The 13921-nt window shown below is 42.1% G+C and overlaps 1 protein-coding gene across 1 annotated transcript in view; it reads right to left on the minus strand.

Annotated features, from left to right (window-relative positions):
* rap1aa (RAP1A, member of RAS oncogene family a) overlaps positions 1-13921 on the minus strand; it is a 140222-nt gene that overhangs the window by 52468 nt on the left and 73833 nt on the right. Inside the window, exons 3-4 of the mRNA XM_072480151.1 lie at positions 7476-7544; positions 1433-1489 (exon numbers count right to left, since the gene is read on the minus strand). Coding sequence (XP_072336252.1) covers positions 1433-1489; positions 7476-7544 — 126 coding nt within the window. The remainder of the gene's footprint in view (positions 1-1432; positions 1490-7475; positions 7545-13921) is intronic.

Here is a 13921-nt window from a genome sequence, read left to right on the forward strand (position 1 = left end):
AAACCCGGGACTCTGGTGCTGGGAGGCAGCAGTGCTAACTACTGTGCTGCCTGTGAACTGGAGTACAAATGTACTCTGAACTTTAGTGAGGGTTTCAGTGATCACGCGGAAGGTATTTTGACTATGGAAGAGGTTAAAGTGACTAGATTTATCACGGCAGGATGAGACATGCTTGGGTGTTTGTTGACCTGTTCATTAAATTGAAGCATGTCAGAATACTATCTGCAATAGAACACATAATTCAACTTCTGTATACATGGAAACCAACCACACAGGGTGTACTCTGCATAATTACTAAATGCCAGAAAACTGGGTAGAAGTAGTCACTTGCATTGTTTGGAGGTTATGTAATCACATGTGCAGCTGCATTCAGGCACTGCAGGACTCCAGTGGACAATATTTCACTAACTGGCTGCAAACCTTCACCTGGTGTCAGCTTTTAGCAACTCCAGTCTTTCTGGAGGCTCTCTGAAGTTGGCAAATATGCCTAGATTATTAATATAAATCCACACAGCCTCAGTGTAACGATGCTGACATATTGTTGAAGCATGCACGTTACTGAGCCAGTCAGCACTTTTACAGCGTTTGAGATGGCAGTGAGAGAGACAGTGGCCCCTCGCCATGCAAGCACTTGCTTTAAATTAGAAAGATCAGGTATGATAGCAGTTTTGGTATGGACAAATAAATCACGTCTTGAGTTTGCCATCATGGCATGTTATGAGTTGGAATTCAGTAACACTGATGATTTGAGGGCTGGCATCATCAGATTGTTTCATGAACTCAACTGGCTCACGAGCGTCCTTCAATGATCTTTCACTACTGCCTTTGTCATTCTTTTTTTTTTTTAAATATAAATTTTATATAAATTAAGGGGCAATTTAGCGTGGCCAATCCACCTAACCTCACATCTTTGGGTTGTGGGGGTGAAACCCGCGCAAACACAGGGAGAATGTGCAAACTCCACACGGACAGTGACCCAGAGCAGGGATCGAACCTGGGACCTCGGCACCGTGCGGCAGCAGTGCTAACCACTGTGCCACCGTGCTGCCCACACTGTCATTCTTACCCACATACTACAACTAAAAATTAAATCAAAGCTGAAGGCACAATTATCTGAACGATTTTAACCAGGTGTTGACAGATTGTGGGGATATCTTGGGAGAGAGCAAACCTCATTATTGGAAGAGGTGGCTCCACATTCAAAAGGCTGAATCATACTTTGTAGCACTTTTCTGCCTTCATACTATCCCTACTGTTGGTAATGAGCTGCCTGATTTTGGAGAGATGGGGAGGGATGTCATGCCAAGGTTGTCACATAGACCAACATATGTAAAATTGTTTTCAGACTATGCAATACTTTAAACGGAGTATAATAAAAATGGCATTTCATGATTGCCAGCTACTCAAATTTGTGCAATAAAATATTTCTTACTGTTCCTGCTGTGTCGAGGATTTCAAGCATACACTGTTGGCAGTCTACTTCAACTTGCTGGAAAAAAAAATAATATATCTTAACCAAACCTGCTCCACATTTAAATACTTCAACAATGTGCATTCATAACCAAATCCCTCATTAGCAACTATGGTGGGAAAACAGGAAAAACTATTCTTGCACCTGCTCTGCCAACTTGTGGCTAATGAGTGCCTAAACTTCATTTACTCACCTTTCATCCTTAATTCCTTCAATATCCTTGTCGAACATCTTTTGTTCTCAACCTTAAAATTCAACTCACCTTCAGCATCCAGCCTTTTTGGTGAAAGTGTGTTCCAAATCTCCACTATTGGGTTTCCCAATTTCAATGCCCTGTTGTTCTCGGATTCCCCCTCACCAGAGCAAAAAAGGTTGTCTGTATTAGTTCATCACACCCTATTTTAAGCCCCTCAATCAGGTCATTTTTATTTGAATCAGTAATACCCTTTTCAGTGGGCTGCCTAGATTATTTTCTTCAGTTTTTAAAAAAATTACTCTTCTTTCCTCCTACACTTACTTCTCTGCCGTGTGATGGAGCCATTGTATACAAGTGGAAGTGCTCAACTAAATTAAATGATTCACAAGTTTATGCCACTGAGCGGGCAAGAGCAAACAGCACACCCAAATCCTAAACTGATTGCAGACCCATAAACTATACGTAGTGATCCTTTGTTTACAAAGCAACCAAATTAAAATTCTCATCTTGCAGGCATTTAAAAATATTTGGATATTCAGCCAAAGCCAGGTCCTGCAATTTAAGGCCTTTGTAGGTTTACACAAGTCACTTCGTATTTGACTAACGAATCAAGATGAATCTTGGTCTTGTCACATCAGCCAGTCCTATGTTCCTATGCACAAGGACAGGCAGCAAAATGGTTTGGTACCATTAGTGTCCTGTTACAGTTTACTTTTCTTGAGCATCGGATGCTTATTTCTGAAAGATCTTCAAGAAATGTTGTGCTCAAGGTGAAAGTGTTTTGGCTCTGGGGAATGGAGCAATTTCCATGTTGGGAATCTGGTATTAGTTTCAAATATTTTGGTCAGGCTAAATCCACATGGTCAGATCAATGTATATAACCTTTAGATGAGTACCCACTGCTGCAATGGTTTTTTTCAGCGGTGTAAATGAAATTGCCAACTGAAACTAAATTAGGTTGAGAAATTTAATACGGTGCAGAAATGCCTAGATTATGTACATTATACAATAGCACAGAAACTTCTGAGACTGTTTTAATACTCAGTATCATGTCACACAGCAACAATATTGCACTGGAATGATTATCCATGATCTCTAGTTACAATAATTTCCAGAAGACATTTTACTTCTGAGTTCAGTGTCAGCTGATTATATCTATTATTGGTTTAATCAAAATTTATTCAAACCATTTTCACTTCTGCACAGCGAATCAGAAACGAAAGTAATGTGTCAATCCTAAAATCTACCAGAGGCCAACAGAAAATGGGAAGTTTTACCGGTCCAATATGCTGGATTTACTGCTCTTTTTCAAATTAAACTCTTTCAATTGAAATTGCAGAGAAGTTAGTATTAACTTCACAAAATTATACAGTGCCAATTATTTTAAATCTAAAATAACTAGCATGCCAGAGTTGACAGTGTATAGGGTAACCACCATCCCGGTTGCATTTCAGTTGTCAATTTAGCCAGGTACAAAAACAACTTCTGCTCTGCTGGCACATGCCACTCTTGGAAGCACCATCTTGAGCTGGAATACAATCCCAAGAGGCACTTGTGCATCCAACCTTCTAGTAGTTTGCACGAGTGACACTTTACACTACTGTCTACATCAGATTTTGGGAGGCTGTGTGTCACAGCAGTGAGCCTGTGCTCACTACGCCAGATTATGAGGAAGAGCGACCAAAATCAGGTCCACAATCAAAAAAGCAAAATGATGATTGTTTGTACAATTTAAAACAGAAAAGGTCCTCAGTTGGTTCTTAGTTATTAAAAATCACCACCAAGCGATTGGATTAAATGATGGGCACAGGAGATCCATTCATGTTCACAAGATTAAAAAGACCCCCAGACCAACAACAAAGGAAGCAATATTTTTCTCCTTTCCCCCACCCATCAATGTAATTGGAACAGATAATGCTTACGTGGCTGTAATTGCACCCTGTAATACATTTAAAGGAGAAGCTAGTTCAGTACATGAGTGGGAAAGAATTGGAAGGAAATGTTCCTGGGGAGTTACAAGATGGGTGGGAGGAAGCTCAGGCACAGCATAAACATCCTATCCCCGTAACCCCACCCAACCTTTGGACACTAAGGGGCAATTAAGTATGGCCAATCCACCTAACTTGCGCATCTTTGGACTGTGGGAGGAAACCGGAGGAAACCCACACGGACACGGGGAGAACGTGCAAACTCCACACAGCCACCCGAAGTCGGAATCGAACTCGGGTTCCTGGCGCTGTGAGGTAGAAGTGCTAACCACTGTGCTACCCCTTCTATTTCATATACTATTATGAAATTTTCAAATTGTATAAAACTTGGCAATGTTGTGTCCTGTACCCAACTCTAGGATTGAAGATAATGGAACAAAGGCAGGTATATGAAAGAAAGATCAACCATGGTCCAATTGAATGGAAGAACAGGCCTGTAGGGCTACATAGCCTTTTATTCATTTATTCTATTCATTTAATTTTTATTTTTTTTCATTTATTTTATTCATTTTATTTATTAACAAGTTCGGGGGAGGGGGTTTATTTGATAAAATTTTACAGGAAAAAATGCCGAACTTTGGACAGATGGAGACTCCATCCTTTCCAACACCGGAAGGCTTCACCCTCATCCAACAGGTTCCATTGGAGGAGCGTGTACGAGAGCCAAAGGGACCCAAAACCATTTCCTCCATTTTTATCAGCAACAAACAAGGTAAAAGAAAATGGTGGGTCGCTCAGGTCGGCCGGCGCGGGGTCGCTCAGGTCGGCCGGCGCGGGGGGGGGGGGGGGGTCGCTCAGGTCGACCGGCGCGGGGGGGGGGGGGGGGGGTCGCTCAGGTCGGCCGGCGCGGGTCGCTCAGGTCGGCCGGCATGGGTCGTTCAGGTCGGCCGGCGGGTAAAAATGGGCCCCCGGAAAAAGAGTTTGAAGAACACTGCTCTAAACTGTTTTGCAAACAGGAACTGCATTTAATACAATGGAATTTGTGGGCACTATATTTTTGAATGCAACACACTTCCGCATTCGCTTTTCTGAAGCTGACTAAGCTGATGGAAAGATGGACACTGGAAACAATCCAAACCTAAACAGCAAACCTTGGATAACAGCACTAGCATGGAGATCAGGAGACCACACTAGCACAGGGAACAGTAACTTTTTTTCTATTCATTCAGGAGATGGGGGCGTCACTGGCTGAGCCAGTATTTATTGCCCATCTCTAATTGCCCTTGAACTGAGTGGGTTTGCTGACCACCTCAAGAGTATTTTTAAGAGTGAACCCTGTGGGGTTGTCGGCCAGGCAAGGTAAGGGTGGCAGATTTCCTTCCCTAAAGGACATTAATGAATCAGATGATGTAAAAAAAAAAAAAAAAAAAATTTTCAATCAATTGATTCATGGTCATTAGACTTTTAATTTTAGATTTTTATTAAATTCAAATTTCACCATTTGCTGTGGTGTGATTCAAACCCGGGTACCCAGAGCACTATCCTAGGTCACTAGTCCAGTGACACTACTTGTAACTGATCCCTCAGCAATGGAAGTCTAACACAAACAAAATATTGCAGATGCTGAAATAAAAACAGAAATGAAGGAAATACTCAGTTTATATTATACTTTCTTAAACCTGTTATATCTGTAACTTCTTCCAATGCTGAAGTTCATTAACCTGAAACATTAACATTCTCTCCACAGATACTCAACTTACTGAGTAGTTCTAGCATTCCATGTTCTTAATGCAAGTCGACAATAGGTTTAAACTGGCACTTACTGCAGATGGATAGTAATGGAGAAATGGAGTAATGGAGTAAAGGAGCATGAAAAAAAAAATCAAAATTCAATATTAAAGAATATTTTTTGTTGATCTTAAGATTCAATTTATTCATGATTTAGGAATGCTAATTATTTATTTTCTAAAAAGATTGTTTCTGTATTGCTTATTTGGCTGTCAAATATCCAGAAACCATGTTTAGGAAACAATGATTCCAGAGCTCCCACTGGCCCAATGAGGAATTCAAACACACACACACACTACCACCATTAACTACCCAAGTCCAGAGAAGTTGGACAGGGATTTGTAATAGTTAAAGGTTTAGGGATACAATCTGAACATCCACCCTCCATCATACAAAGTGTTGATAGAGACAATGCTGTTCTGTGCCAAACCCAGATAGCGTACCAGTGCAAAACAAGAGTTGGCTTCACGTTACTTACCTGGTTGGGATCAATTGAATAGCTGGTCGAGTTATCTGAAGCCATGTTTACAGAATCCTATCCCCAGTGTCGGGTTTATTTCCCAAAGTGGCACCATCAGCAGAACACAGAACTATTAAAAAATATATGGTCAGCTTTTGGCCACACCAAATGCCCTGCCTACTGCACATTGTTAGTTGCTTCAAGGCGGTAGTGGTGAACCATCCACCTGGACAACTGCAGATTTTGTGGGATGCGTTCATCAATGATTGTGTTACGTGAGCTAACACAAATCTCTGTTGGAGTTGGATTATCTAGTCTGAAGCACAGAAATAGACCATTCAGCCCAAGAGATCCATATCTACACTTGCTTCACACAAGTGTCTTCCCATACTCTTCATTCAGTCTGATTAGCATAGAAGTTTCTTCTATTCCTTTCTGCTTCATGTGCTGAACAAACTTCCGTTGAATTTATCAATGCTATTTGCCTTAATTAATCCTTACGGAACACATTTTACATTCTTTGGGTAACTAAGTTCCTCCTGAATATTTTATTGGGTTTATTAGCAATTATCTTGTTTCGTGGTTCTAGTTTTGGACACACTCACAAGCGGAAACATTTTATTCAGATTTACCCTCCAAACCCTTTAATTATCTTGGAGACTTCTACATCACATCTCTTCAAGCTCTTTCTTCTAGAGAAGAGAGCCCCAGCCCATTCTGTTTTCTATGATAATCGTAACTGCTCAGTTTTAAGATCACCCTTGTGAATCTTTTAGGCTGCAGATAAGCACACTATTGGGGACTGATGATTTTATACCAAATGACAACATAAATTTAAACAAGCAGATAATAGCAATAATGTATTCACTCCGCAATTCTGTTAGAACAGAAATTAAAGCATTCTAAGTGATGATTCATGCTACTTTGTCTCAATTCCTGTCTGTAAGACAATTGCACAAACTGCAGCTAGCTCTTACAAGATAGTATAAAAACAATCACTACCCATAAGCTCAAAAGAAAAGCATGAAGGCTTCACGCTTTGCAGATGCTCAGTGGTTTAGACCAGGGTTGCCTTCCCCACATGTGGCCAATTGGGAACTTGGGTGTAGTCAACAATTTTGTTTTTTAAATTATCAGGAAGCTGATCTCAATACTCAATCTGTATGATGCATCAGTTGTAATGGTACAAGGTATAAAGGCCATCTCCCCAATCATTATGCTCACATAAGTTTCCCACCATTCAAAAAGTATGTCTGGCTTTTCGACGCTTCACATCATTTTCACCTCACGAAAGAAGGAGAAACATTTCCGCTCAAAAGGGTTGTGAATCTTTAGAATTCTCCATTCCAGAACATTGTGAATGCTCAGCCATTAAGTAATGTGAAAGCTGCGGTCAATAGGTTTCTGGATTAGAGAAGGAATAGAGGGATATTGCAACTGGGCGTAAAGTGGAGTTGAGGTCAGAAGAGGAGTATATCCTACTGACTGGCAGAATCTAGGTAGAATAGCCTACATCTTTTTAACTCAAAGTTTACACCATGGAGGTCGTCTCTGCAGAAAGTTTATGCACACATATACCAACCCCTCACTTCTCTCTCACACAGCCCCTCCAACCACACTCCAGTGTCTCACCTTTCTGTAGGAGTCTTCTATTGTTGGGTCATATTTTTCAACAAATATTCCCTGGACAAACTGTACAGTCTGCAAGAGGGAAAAACAAAAATCAGTAAATGTACACTGCACTTAAATATACAATACTAATTTGGGCATACCTAGAGTTGTGGACACCACACTTTAGGAAGGGCATGAAGACTTGAGAGGATATGGAAGAGATTTGCGAGAATAATTCTATGGATGAAGGATTACAATTGTGTGAATAGGGTACAAAAGCTGGAGTTATTCTCCCCGAGGAGGAAGGATTAGATACAGATTTTAAAAATGAAGGATTTGGATACAGTAAATTAAGAAAAATTTTCAGTCGCTTATAACTAGAGGGGCCAAATTTATGATTGATAACAGGGATGACATGGGTAGCTGGGATTTGGAATAATCTCCCCGATAAGGTGGTGGAAACAGATTGAATAGCGAATTTGGATGACTTTGATAAAAAGATTAGATGGATATGGTGGGGGTGGGAGAAACAGGGGTGTGGGGCTAACTGAATTGCTCTTCAAAAGAGCAGATGCAGACTCAATGAGTTGAATAGCTTCCTTCTATACTAATCTAGGATTCTAACCACAGCATCTTCTAGGGATCAGATCAAAAATGGGAAGAAAACATACAAGACTGAAAATGTTTAAGCTGCTAGGCTCAAGAGTACAAAATGACATGCACGTATACACACTTGGCTTCAGAGGCACATGAAGCATCTTGCCCATTTAGCACCACAGATGAAAAACAAGACATAATTACTGCCACATAGTTATAAAAATTAAGCAAAGTCATAAAACTGCTGAAAACTGTATGTAGCTTGCAGGTACTGTATTGTATACACATTAATTAAATTATAGGAGGTCTGAAAATTCCAACCAAGGTGTATTTATATATTGCATTATAAAATAGACCTGATTAGTGAACATTGCCAATTTCTAAATATTGATTTTACGAAGCATAGGAAAACATTTGGCAGGTAGGGGTGAAATGAATAGATTTATACTGGGATGAATAATGGCAGTAGGAAAGCTTCAATAGGCTGTAAAGGGTACACACAGGCCTGGGTTTCCTAACTATAATGCTGATGGGTTAGCTACGGTTAAAAAATCTAAACTGCTAATTACAATTATAAAAATGATGCCAGAGTCCCAGAGTTAGAGGCTTTGAGAGCTGACTGGTGGTTGGTGATTTAACCCGAGGGTGAAGGTCAAGAAGGCAGGACCTTCATTAATAACCTCAGTCGGTACAGGAATTGACCCTGTGCTTTGCCCCCCAATCACGAACCAACCGTCCAGCCAACTGAGCTAACCGACCCCCATAACTGAGGTGGTGACATAGTGGGATTGTCATTAGACTGGCAATCCAGAGACCCAGAGCAATACCCTGGGCACCTGGGTTTGAATCACAGCATGATAGATGGTGTAATTATAATAGAATTTAAATCTGAAATTTAAAAAGTCAATGATCACCATGAAACCAGTCGACTGTCATTTAAAAATCCCCACATCTGGCTCACAAAACCATTCTTATTTGGTCCATCCCACACGTGACTGCAGATCCACAACAATATGGTTGACACGCTGTTCAGTTAGGAATGGGCAATAAATGCTGGACCAACCAGCCTTGCCCACATCCTAATAAAATTTTTAAAAAATGAATTGCAACTACTGAAGTCACAACACAAAATTCTCACCAATGAGCTCCTTTTTTTTTTTTTAAACAAAAAAACAAAATTGGTGATTCTCAACTATGTAAACGTTCAAATTTTAATTTAAAAAAAAAATAAAGGTCAGCATCTGTGGAGAGAGGTGTAGTTAATCTTTTCAGGTCACAAACTGGAGCAACCAACTGCTTTGTGTTTTATATAAAGTTCAAATTGATTAAAAATTCAATACAATATGAATTTTTATTTAACATGAGCCATTCTGTGGTTTCGATAGCAAGGCAGATGTTGAATCAATTTAATCTTGGTGGCTCAATGGCAGACTATCTGGGAGATGTATTATATTGTGTCCACCAAAGCAAAAACACATGGAATAAAAAGTAGCAGCAAGTTGATCAAGTAACAAGAAAAAGCAGTGTTGACATTTGTTCTTTGAACTGGAAGATGATGTACACTGGGGTTCATGTAGGGGCTGGTTTAGCACAGTGGGCTAAACAACTGGCTTGTATTGCAGAACAAAGCCAGCAGCGCGGGTTCAATTCCCGTACCGGCCTCCCCGAACAGGCGCCGGAATGTGGCGACTCGGGGCTTTTCACAGTAACTTCATTGAAGCCTACTTGTGACAATAAGCGATTATTATTATTATCAGTCCTAGGACCACTCCTTTTCTTGACATATATGACCATGGAAAATGGAACCAGCTGAATTGCTCTTGCAGAGAGCTGGCACAGACATGATGGCTGAATAGCCGCCTATGCTGTAAATGCTGTACTGCTGCTCTTTTCTAGGTCACTATCAAGTTGCCCTATTTTTTATGCACCAGTAACAATTTTGCACGCCCTGCATGAGTGACAAAACCAGCACATACAAAATCGAAGCTTCACTGAAACCTGCAAGGGTATACTGCTTCGGATGTCAGGCTGCTTCAAATGAAAGGCCCCAGCACAGTGCAAATATAAATTATTGCCCCGCAAAAAAGGAACATTGCCATTTATTCACAGGTTCTGGAATGTTTCAGAAGCCAACAAGGCCAGGAAATTTTAAAAAGCTGACCGTATAATATTAGAGGGGCGACATGGTTGTCAGGTGACACAAGATAAGTGCATTATAGTTTGATTAAATTGTTAGGCACTAAATACAGGAATATTTCATTGAACTCACTTCCATTTCATCAGCAGCAGCACTACAGATACACTAACCAGTCACAATATTTAGAGTACAGCTGCCAACTAATGTAAAATTGAATGGAATCCGAGCAATTGGATGCTTCAGATGGTTACACTCTAGAATGCACGGAATAGCTAAACTGCAAGCACTGCGCAACTGTTCAGCAAACCAAGTTGATATGCAAGAAGGCGTAAATCACACCTACTTTTACATTACAACTGTTGATGTTTACACAGGATACATGACCAGCTGTTGATTCAACATGTACAGAACAAAACACCCACTGCACGGACGTTCTCAGCAACCTCGGCTGCAACAGTAACATTCTCCCAAATAATTTTGTTTGAAGCACACAGGATATATGGCAGATTGTGGGGTGGGTCACGGGGTGAATTATCTTAACTGGGTTGCCTCAGTGAAGTTTCAATTTACTCAGAGGGGTTCTGATATTGAGACACTTAAAAATTCTAAATGACAAACCAAACTCTACTCTGAAAATATGCTTTTGACCAAATCCTATTTGGATTGTACTGGAGTCTTTTACAGAACAGCCATGCAGTCTTGTTCCCCCAAATCGAGGATACTTGGTGAGAGGAACCATGAAACAGCAACCACACATCAGCCTTTTTAAAAGTGAAGGGGAAAGAGTACAATAGAGATTCACAACTTGAGGGAAACTTTTAGAAGGACTGAAGAGAGAAAGCTAGAGTGCTTGGACTAGATTATACCCTTAGAAAAAAAAAAAAAGAGTAATAAAACAATGTATCCAGGCAGCCAGGTGATTCAAAGAAAGAAACCAATTTGGATAATAAGACAAATAAGATGCACAATGTCCCTGACTAAGAGCCAAGAAAGCATCAACCTGACTAAGGGAAAGTCAGTGCGCTAAGAACGCCAAAATCTAGTCATTCCCAATGCAGAGGCGGAAGTTTTAGGTAGAGGCAAGGAACCAGTACGAAATTCCAACAAGGTGATAGAGGCTGTAGTTGGTCAATCACCTGCCCCTGATGGACTGCACACACCAAAGCCATGTCCCCATGTCTGCATGGGTTTCCTCCAGGTGCTCCGGTTTCTTCCCACAGTCCAAAGATATGCAGGTTAGGTGGCTTGGCCGTGATATATTGCTCCTTATTGTCCAAAAGGTTAGATGGAGTTATGGAGGTAAGGAACCCCACAGAATATGTAGCCCAAATGCTAGGTAAATTGGTGGGAATGGAAAGCTTCCCCAACTCTCCAGAAGTAGACAGAGCCCCAGGTCGCCCAGGCCAAAGTCCAAGGCCGGGGAACAACCAAGAGCCATCATCACAAAGCTGCACCGATACCAAGACCGGGAAAGGATCTAAAATTGGACGAGAAACACAAGATCCTGCAACTGAGAGGGTCACTCGATTCAGGTGTGCCAGCACATTGGTGCTGACCTGGCCAAGCACCGGGCAGAATTTAACAAGCCAAGGGGCCCTTTATAAAAACAATGTGCGATTTGGAATGCTGTACTCAGCCAAGCTCTGGGTGACTTTCCAGGGCAGGGAATATTATTCCACTGCACTGGCGGATGTGGACAGGTACATCCACAAACATGGGCTGGGAAGACAACAACACAACCAGCACTGAACCAGATACCCCAGCGTATGGAGACACTGAAAAACTATTTGCACGGCACTGTACCACCTAGATGTAAATTCTGGAGAGAAATGTCAGAAAGGAGGGGGCGAGAGCTGCAGAGCATAGTTCGTAGCCAGCAACCAGTAGAGCAATGGGGGGGGGGCTCACACAAAGCTCACGGGGGGGGGGGGGGGGGGGGGGAGAGAAAGAAAGAGAAAGACTGCAAGGTACACAGGACAGGGGACGGGCAGAGGGGGTCAATACACACTTGGGCCAACACTGGGGTGTACAGCTGCGGCAATTAGGCCAACTGGCAACCACAGCCACAGAGGGAGGGGAGACAAATACGTATAAGAATATATACCTGTTCTTGTAGCTACAGTATTTGTACGGCTAGTCCAGTTAAGTTTCTATTCAATGGCAAGCCTCAGTATGTTGGTGTGGAATTCAGCGACAGTAATGCCATTGAATGTCAAGGGGCGATGATTAGATTCTCTCTTGTTGGAGATGGGCTTTGCCTGGCACTTGTGGCATAATAGTTATTTGACACTTGTCACACCAAGTCTGGATATTGTCCAAAGTCTTGCTACATTTGGGCATGAACAGCTTCAGTATGTGAGGGCTCACAAACAGCACTGAACAAGGCAGTCATTAGTCAGGGCCCAGAGCCTTTGCAGTATCTAGTGCCTTTAGCAATTTCTTGATAGAACGTGGAATGAATCAAATTCGCTAATGACTGGCATCGGTGATGCTGGGGACCTCCCAGAGGTCGAGATGGATCATCCACTCGGCACTTCTGGCTGAAGATGGTTGCAAATGCTTCAATTTTGCACGGATATGCTTGGTTCCTCCACCATAGAGGAGGAGCATATTTGTGGAGCCTCCTCCTCCACCGAGTTGTTTAATTGCCCATCACCATTCACGACTGGATGTGGCAGGACACAAGAGCTTAGGTCTGATCTGTAGGTTAAGGAAATGCTTATCTCTATTGCTTGCTGCTCATGCTGTTTGGCCACATGTATTCCTGTGTTGTAGCTTCACCAGGTTGACGGACACCTCATTTTTAGGTATGCCTGGTATCACTCCTGGCATACCCTCCTGCACTCTTCATTGTACCAGAGCTGATCCTTTGGCTTCGTGGTAGAGTGCTGGATTTGTCGAAACTTAAGTTGCAGATTGTAGTAGAGTGCAATTTTGTTGTTGCTGATGGCCCACAGCGCCTCATGGATGTCCAATCTGGAGTTGCTAGATCTATTCAAAGTCTATGTCATTTAAAACGGTGGTAGCACAACACGGTGGAGGGTATTCTAAATGTGAAGACAGGACTATATCCCCACAAGACTGTGCGTTGGACCATTTATACCAATACAATCATGGACAGTTGCATCTGCAGCAGGCAGGTTGATGAAGGGGAGGTAAAGTATGTTTTTCCCTCAGCACCTGAAGACCCAATCTAGCAATTACGATCTTTAGTACCCGGCCAGCTTGAGCCACTCTGGTGATGGGGCACTTAAGTACCCCACCCAGATACATTCAGCACCCTTGCCACCCTCAGTGCCCTCTCCAAGTGGTGTGCAACATGGAGGACAGTACATGGTCATCAGTAGGAGGTTGCTTGCCAATGTTTGACCTGGTATCAAAAGACTTCATGGGGTCCAGAGTTGATATTGAGAACTCCCAGGGGCGCTCCCTCCCAACTGTATACCACGATGCCGCAACCTCGGCTGGGTTGATCCTGCTGGTGAGGCAGGCCATACCCAGGAATGGCGATGGCGCTGTCTGGGACATTATCTGCAAGATATGCTTCCGCGAGTGAGCAACAGGCTTTTTTTTTTTTTTTTAAACTTGTCGGAGGGACAGTTCTCCCAATTATGGGATAAGTCCACAGATGTTAATAAGGAGGACTTTGCAGGGTCGACAGGGCTAGGTGTGCCATTGTCATTTCCAGTGGCTAGGTCAATGCGGAGTGTCTGTTGGGTTTCATTCCTTTTTG

Source organism: Scyliorhinus torazame, chromosome 17 (assembly GCF_047496885.1).
Source record: "Scyliorhinus torazame isolate Kashiwa2021f chromosome 17, sScyTor2.1, whole genome shotgun sequence".
In the NCBI taxonomy this organism is placed as follows: domain Eukaryota; kingdom Metazoa; phylum Chordata; class Chondrichthyes; order Carcharhiniformes; family Scyliorhinidae; genus Scyliorhinus; species Scyliorhinus torazame.